General features: G+C 29.3%; 1 protein-coding gene across 1 annotated transcript; it reads right to left on the bottom strand.

The window, feature by feature from the left end:
* Positions 1–341: 341 nt before the first annotated feature.
* On the bottom strand, positions 342–4,577 carry LOC145836948 (kelch-like protein 7). Its single transcript, XM_082944720.1, has 3 exons — positions 4,325–4,577; positions 2,899–4,076; positions 342–440 (listed from the first exon to the last, which is right to left on the bottom strand). The coding sequence occupies exons 1-3, from the start codon at positions 4,575–4,577 to the stop codon at positions 342–344; spliced, it is 1,530 nt and encodes a 509-aa protein (XP_082800846.1).
* Positions 4,578–8,306: the final 3,729 nt, after the last annotated feature.

The following is an 8,306-nucleotide window of genomic DNA, read 5'->3' as shown; positions in this document are numbered from 1 at the left end:
TCATTAATGCTGTTGGACATCGACGTGAAAATTTATTATTTTCGCTTCGATAATCCAAAAGTCGAGTTTATAAGTAATTTCATATTTAAATCCTTTTATTTTACTAATAATTCTTAAAATGATAAAAAAGTTGTTTCGAAAAATAATAACGACCGCTAGTTGACGCATTTTTGCCATGTAGAATTAACTTCCGATCACACCGGATTTCATGCTTTAATCAGCATGTTACATCATGCAACCATGTCTTGACCAGGCGATTGTTATGTAAGAAAGACGTATATAAACAGCAGAGCAAACGAGAAAGCAGATCATTTGGATTTCGACGTTAACAAGAAGTATCACTACGCCAGTTTCCAGTCCGAAGCGTAAGCCGCCATCTTGGAAAAGCTGACTAAACTCCCGGAAAACCTTCTCTTGGCGCTCTGACTGTAAGTCGCCATCTTGGAAAATCTAAATGATATCCGGCGAAACATTCTTATTCAAGTATTTGTCTGAAACATTTACTTTGTACTTAACTTCATAACTTTGAGTTTTTATATCTTGTTCTGTATACACTTTTTATATCTACTTTAGCAACGTCGACGGGGCGTACAACTTGATTTGAGTTGTTAACGTGCCATACTCGCATACTGCAGCAGAGAAGCAGCAACAACTTCCAGTTTGGATCAATTTAAACATTGAGCTCGACCCATAAGCCAAAGCAAATTATCTTTTTATTTTGTTAGATTTTTATATTTAATAAGCTTAAGGTTTGAAAAATCTAGTTTTTATAACAAATTAAAAACTACCTTGTATTTTTTGGGTAAATTTATATAGAATATAAGACATTACTATTGCTTATCATAAAGTTAAGCTGATTTTTAGATTTAATTTTCTTAGAGAATCACTCTACTCAATTTTATTCTATTTATTCGAAATTTTTGTGCGTAACTATTTTATTGTTTACTCTACTTTTTTTTGAACCTTCATAGTGGACAAAAAATGTTTTTTTGGGTTGTAACACTTATGATTTTAGTCCAATTCTGTTCAGTTAAAACAAACCCCGAGATATTTTCATGATAAAGGCATCCTAAAAGTTTCAAATAGTTTGAGTATATTATTTTGTCTTTGAAAAGATTGGCAATGCGCTTTTAAACAAAAAAATATTGGTTTATGTAAATTGAAAAATTGTATTTTACAAAAAGAATTCAAACTTAACTTGCCTACTAGACGATAGTCATCAAGTTTTGGTGTTATATGTATTAAGCTTTGTAACCACTTATAGTAAAATTTTAATTTATTTATTATGTTAAAAATTTATTTTAAAATTGTTGATTTTTTTAATTGGTTTTAAGTTCTATTATACCGTTTGTGTCCTGGATTGTGTCCTGAACGAGACGTTAAAAGGTATCCGTGGTGTACGAATCGATAACCGAAAGAGTTTTCCAGGTCCGAGACCAAATATTTAAAGCTTTTTTTTCGTTTAATAAGCAATAGCATTACAATGTTATAAATTCGTTGTACTCTACTTTTTTGAAGAACATAAAAGAAACAAAATTGTTTCCAATAAAAGATTAGGGGACGGGTCTAAATTGCACGAAGATAAAATTGCACGAGGTTACTAAGTTGCACGAGGGGACAAAAGTACACGAGAACAAAATTGCACGAATGCACAAAATTGCGAAAAGCCAAATTTGCACGAAGCCAAATTTACACAAGGGCAAAAAGTTGCACCCGGCACGAAATTGCACGAAAATGATTCTGCACCAAGGGTCAATTTTGCACGAGTTACATTTTTGCATGAGAGTAAAAAGTATACAACAAAAATAAAAATAAACAGAAAAAAAACAAAAAAATAATTTAATAAAAAAAAAAGTTACTGACCGAGGGTTAGGGGTAACAGTAATAGTAAAAATAAAAAATAACTGAAAAAAAAATTTAAAAATAGGTTAGGGGTAACAGTGATAGTAAAAAAAACTTAAAGTAAAAAAATAAATAAATAAAAAAACTATAAGTAAAAAAAAATAAGCCGTCCAAAATTGTCTCCGTGCAAAAACAACTTCGTGCAATTTTATGCACTCGTGCAATTTAGACAGCTACCCGAAAGATTAAACGCATTTTCAAAAATTTGTACAGCGCTTAAATAGAATACTCTGTTATAGATCAAAACTTAAGTCTGAAGAAATACAAACATATTTCAATGATAAAATTTTCTAATCTTTTGAATAACATGAATATAAATTTTAAAGCTATTCCTTTTAATAGATCCATGAAAAGTTTTAGAAGAGTCGAGAGAAAAAAAAGATTAAATGAGGCTGAACTAACAAAGTTATTTATATTCCTATCAAAAAACAAAGTAGATCAACTAAACAAACATACAAACTACTTAATTGTTAATCTAGAAATACCGGTAACTTAATAAAAAAAATAGTTGTGTATCTGTTATTTAAGTTGGTGTATAACTTAAAAAAACAAAGCTAATAAGTCGTTGTGTTATTATTACATTAACTTAAAGTAGAATTTTAGTTAGTTATTATAAGTTAGTTAGACACAAACAGTTTTTCAAGCTTTTATGTTATATGTAAGATAAAAAACATATTTCTTTAAATTAGCTTTTTTTAAATGTGTAGCTTTTAAAACCTTACTTATTTATACCAAAAAATCAGTTGCTGGTTAGGATACACCTTTAATGCATCCCATACTACATTTTAGCTTTATTATCAAAAACTACGAAATCTATTCAATTTTTCAAAACAGATATTTAACAACTGTAAACATGCTATAGTTTTTAGAACTAAAGCTAAAGTCACAATCACACCATTTTTCCAACTCAACATCAAACATAAGCGGTACGACCTCGACCTCACAGAATTTATCTTTTCTAGAAACCATAGCAATAATTTTTTTGCCAATACAAACTGCTGTAGCAGGTTGCCAAATATTAAGTAGCGGGTCATCATTTTTAGCCCACGGAAACGCCTGAATTAGTGTGAAAGTGTTGCTGTAAGCATCAAATACTTCGTTACTCAATGTTTTTTCATTTCCTCCGATCATATAAATTTTGTTTTTGTTTGGAACTGAGCAGTGTTCATATCTTTTGTGTATCATCGAAGCCATGTAGGTCCATGAGTTTGTTTCCAGGTCATAGAAGTCAACGTCTAAAGAGCGACTTCCGCCGGAAACAACTATTTTGCCGGCAAAAACACAGCAAGCAGCCAAAGTTCTTGTTTTGCGCATCTTTCTAATTTCGCGCCAATCGTTGTTTTGCGGGTCGTACGAAAAACAAGTGCTCGTATCATTAAAAGGTGATTTTAAATCGCCTCCTAACAGATAAATTCGGTCTTCGAACGCGCAGGCGCAGAACCGCTTATGCTCGCTCGGCCTTTTTCCAACCACTCGCCACGATGTTTCGTTCGGAGTGTAAGCTTCGACGTTCAAAGTCTCTTTCCATAAATGTTGAGAATTCCGGCTAAACACGTAAATTGTGCCGTTCAGCACCACAGAAGCGCAGTAAAGGCGCGCTTCTTTCATTCGAGGCAACTGAAATTTAACTTTGAAATTTCTCTCTGAAATTCCGAAAACCCTATTCTTCACACATCTTTTAAGCTTTCCTCCCATTGCAATCAGCCCGAAGCGTTGCTGGTCGCAACGCCGCTGCCATTTGAAAGCGGCCAACGGGCCAGCGCTGCTCTTTAGCTCAACAGCTTTGAGAACGGCTGGTTTCAATGACGCGTCGGAGGCGAGCAAACTCTTGAGCGCTTCCGTCCGTATTAAGTGCAGCCTGACTTTCGACAAAAGCGCCGACGGTTTGCATCCGTTTACTTTTGCCCACTGGAGGGCGGCTCTCAACACGTGCATTTCGGAATCTACGTGCAGGTTGGAAGAGGATAAGATTTTGGCCACGCATTCAAAGGTCAGCTCGTAGAAGCTGTCGCTCTTGCTTACTGTTTCGAAGCGCCTCTCGATGAATTGTTTAGTCAACTGCGATATTGTTTTGAGTTGAAAGCATTTTGAAACGTGATGAAAGAAGCAGTGGTTTGCTGCTGTCTTGCGAATTTTATTTGCGACGTATTCTTCACAACCTTGCTTAGCTACATCTGATGAAAGGTAATTTAGCAAAAGTATAGTTGCACTTCTTTCGTTTAAAATTGGAAAATCTGTAATAGAATTTAAACTGTCTAATTTTTAACTTCACTGAAAAAAAATGTATGTAATTATAAAAGCCTTCGTTAAGGAAAGTTTAAAAAAAAGTATTATAATAATGTTGTTTGTAGTTTATAAAAACTGCTAATATTCATAGCTCAGAAACTTTATATTTTAAAATTAAATAGTAAAAAAAATATACCTTTAGTAGCAACTACTTGTTTTTCACTGCTTTTTCTAATTAGGTTTGAAAACGATTTTTGTTTAATTTCGGAAATAAATTTGCAATCAAAACTGTTCTGCTTGGTAAAGTCATCAACCAGTTTCAGTCTTTTTCCCGACATTGGAGTTTGATTTTTTGTTGATACTTTTTTACTAGCATCACTTTCCTTGCTATCTTTTTTAGAACCTTCAGTAGCGGACACAAGATTGACCTTTGAAGAGATGTGATCCATTTTCTTATATGAAACAACTAATTTAAAAACCTATAGAAAATAATAGTATAGCCCAGATTTTTATCATATGATAGTACTGTACGATTGTTTTTATCATACTACTTAGTACAACCGTCAAGAAGAGTAAATCTGCAATTTGTTTTCGTCCTTGCTTGGAATCAGCAGGCAGATATAGTCACGACGAATCATTGTTTCAGTAAAAACTATACGTACTTAGGTATATTTGTACTAAATTTATAAATATTAAATCAAAATTAAATATTACGACCACAGTTTTAAATAAGTTAAGACGGAAAAAAATCAAAAAGTAGTTTTTTAAAAATTATCAAAGTTATAAAAAGCTACATGTTAAAGGTTATACAAAAATGTCAACACATAGTCCAACTGAACGCTAGATAAAATTTAGAAAGACTAGACACTAAAAAGCACTACTAAATTCTAAGCTTTCGTAAAGTCTTTTAAGCCTATTTATAAAACTCAAAGAAACAAATAACTTTTTTTTAGAGTTAATACACACTTTTTTTAAACTATAAGAAGTGACTTGTTGTAATTTACTATTTGAAAATAAGAAAACGTTAGATATGTTTGAAAACAAAGCAGTAAACCTGATTTTTCTAAAGTTTTTCACTTGAGAAATTTTTGATTTAAATATATAAAAAGTCATTTTTAGCTAGCATTAGTTTTTTTTTGCTACCTCTTTAGAACTGTTAGTATTTTTTTAACAACAAAACAACATATTGTAAATCATGCGTTGCAGTTTTCAAAAACTTACTTTATTTCTTTTATATTTTAAAAAGACACTTTAAATTACAACTTAGTCAAGATATTTATTTTAACAATAACAATTAGATTAAGTCAACGTTTAAATTGAATTAATTTTTTTTTATAAGTTTTACCAAAGTAATTAGTAGAAACCAGGTTAACTATTAACATTTTTTTTTACATAAGACATACATTTTTTACTTCATAAAACCAAAAAAAATAGAATTTTTTTATTTTTAAAAAGTCAGTTAATGTACTTAAATCAAAACATAAAATTACATTTTTTCAAAAGCTTTTAGCGAAAAAAAAACCTTGAATAACTGCTTTATTTTTGATAAGTAAAACTTTTAAGACATCAAAAATATTTTAATATTAAATAAAACAAAAATATAAGACTATATGCTCACTATTATCAAAACAAGTGGTCGTCAAGGTGTACACTGGTGCACCCTAGTGTGCACGAAATTCGTTTCAAGGTGCACGTAACTTTTAGGGTACACAAAACTCATTCAGGGAGGAAAAATTTCTAGACTACAAAAAAAATCAAGTTTTTATTATAATATTTATCTAGTTTAGACGGTATTAAAATATTAAATAAAATTTTTCAATAGTAGTGTACTAGGAATTTTGTAGTGATTGCGGAGATGTGTTCAATTAATAAATATGTAAGACAAAGCCATGTATATATAATAATATTATTGTGCAAACAACGTAAACCAAATAGAAAAGTTCATTAAAAACAGGATCAAATGATAAATTCTAGTTTTAGTTGTTAAAAGATTTGCTTGTAAATATAAACTAAGTTATTACTTTAAGTTTTCTACTTTAAAGAAGAAATGCTTAAGTAAAAGTGTTTACGTAGTGACGCCACTAGCGGCACTTATTAAAATAAGGTTTTAGGGTGCACCGATTTTATTTTTTGCACTTTGGTGTACACAGATTTTGATTAGCTTGATAAGCTAAAATTGAATGGTTAAAACAAGGTGAAAACAATATTTTCTTAAAAGTTGCACAGTATCTAAAATTTTGACAAGACGTTAAAAGTTATCCGTGGTGTACAACTAGATAACTGGAAGGTTGTTTTGTGCACCAAATGTTTTTAGCGCTTTTAATTTTTTCGTATAATAAACAAATAATTTTGTTTCAAACTATTCATAGAACGATATTTTTTTGAATACTTGCGACAACAACTTCATTAATTTAGTTAAAATACAAGAATATATAAAACTATAGAAATTAGACTACTAAACCACGCAATATAAAAAAGCTTACTTCGAAAATAGGCCTAAAACTTTTATTATAGTTTGAATAGTATAAACAACATCAAAATCAAATAAAGAAATAGTACAGAAATTTTTTGAAAAGAATACATCAATAAAAACGGTCTATCGCAATTCAAATTCAAACACTTCAAATTCTGATAATCCTAACTATTTTAAAAAGTATATTTTTAAAAGTACCAAAAAAACTATATCTAAAATAGATCAAAGCACCATAATTTTTTTTTGTCTAAATAATTGCTTGATATATGACAAAAAAAGTTAAAAAATTTTATATCTTATGTTATTTATATAGTAGTTTTTAAACTTTTTTTTATTAAACATTAATTTAAATTATTTAAAAAAAAAAAATCTTAATAGTTATTTTTCATCTAAATTTTTGGTTTTTTGAATTTTAAGTTAACTTTGAGATGTGAGCTTTAATTTATTTCTAAAACATTCGAATTTTTAGCATTTAATTGTAACGTAGCTAAATATTTATTAACAAACTAATATAAAGATTTGATCATACCACTTTGATTAAATTGCCTTTATGTTAAACTGACCTTGTCTCACGGCACACATAAGTTCAGGCTTTTGCCTGAATGACACTTATGCCGATGTGTTGTTTGATCGTTAACTAATTAGTATACTTATTAAACCCAACAAACATTTTGATATTATAAGAAATAGACAAATACTGAAAAATGTAACACTTTAAATATATTTAGTGTATATATTTTTATATATTTTTATATATTTTATATATTTTTTTTAGATTTATTTAAGCACTGAAGAGGTCTTTGACCGAAACTTATTTTGTAAAATAAATTTTTAAAGAATAAATATATTACTTCTCCTCCAGCAGTTGAGATCTCTCTATTTGTTTTCTTAAAACCAAAACATATTATATATTTAGTGTTATAAAAACTACTAGCAACAGCTTTTTTGGTTTATAGGTGATAAAGTTTGAAGTATATAATAGTATATAAAGACTTAGATTCGAACAAAAGTTAGGAAGGCATTTTAACTAGAGTTCTTAAAAAAATTGTGTTGTAATTCAAGTTTTTGAAAAGTAAATTAATGTGGCATATTAAGGCGGTAAGTACCCAAACAACTCGAATAAAAATCATTTACCACATTTAATCCAGAATCAAATTATTAAAAGAAAGCTCTAGGTCAACTTCAATTTAATCAAATTTAAAACATAAACTGAAAAGTTTGGGACAAGTCAAATATGCATGAAGACACTTTTGCACCAAGGGAAAGTTTTGCACGAGAGTCTAAAAAAATACTTTAGTAATTTAATGCTAATGCAGTAATTTTTATTTCATAAACGTTTCAAACTTTAATAATTATTATTTTGAGATAAAAACTAAATATATTTAGTTTCAAGTCTATCATAACGTTTATATGCAGTATGTACTAACATATAGTTACTAAGTGTTTTTTAACTCCATTTTTTAGTATTAGTTAACTTTGTTTCAAACGTTAAATTGTTATTATTAAAATTTGAAATAGTACTAAGAAAAAAGATACTGCTTTAACAACTTTAATTTTATTTGTTCTTTCCTAACACAAAAAATTTGTAACTTAAAGAGTAAGTCTAACAGTAGTTTCCTAAGTAGGGAGCGATACTACCTTCTTTGGTTTTTTTAATGAGGAATTAAGCTTTATTTTCTTAAATAGGCCAGATCACTACTTTTTG

Source organism: Thalia democratica, chromosome 1 (genome assembly GCF_965202585.1).
Source record: "Thalia democratica chromosome 1, ktThaDemo2.hap1.1, whole genome shotgun sequence".
Taxonomy (NCBI): domain Eukaryota; kingdom Metazoa; phylum Chordata; class Thaliacea; order Salpida; family Salpidae; genus Thalia; species Thalia democratica.
Note: the sequence above shows the minus strand (reverse complement) of the source record. Positions and strands in the feature narration are given on the sequence as shown.

Coding starts and splice junctions, on each gene's coding strand:
- LOC145836948 (XM_082944720.1), bottom strand. CDS start 4,577: ATGGATCACATCTCTTCAAAGGTCAATCTTGTGTCCGCTACTGAAGGT. Junction 4,077..4,324: donor ACAAGTAGTTGCTACTAAAG/GTATATTTTTTT, acceptor ACCTTTCATCAG/ATGTAGCTAAGCAAGGTTGT. Junction 441..2,898: donor TTTGGCAACCTGCTACAGCA/GTTTGTATTGGC, acceptor AGATTTTCCAAG/ATGGCGACTTACAGTCAGAG.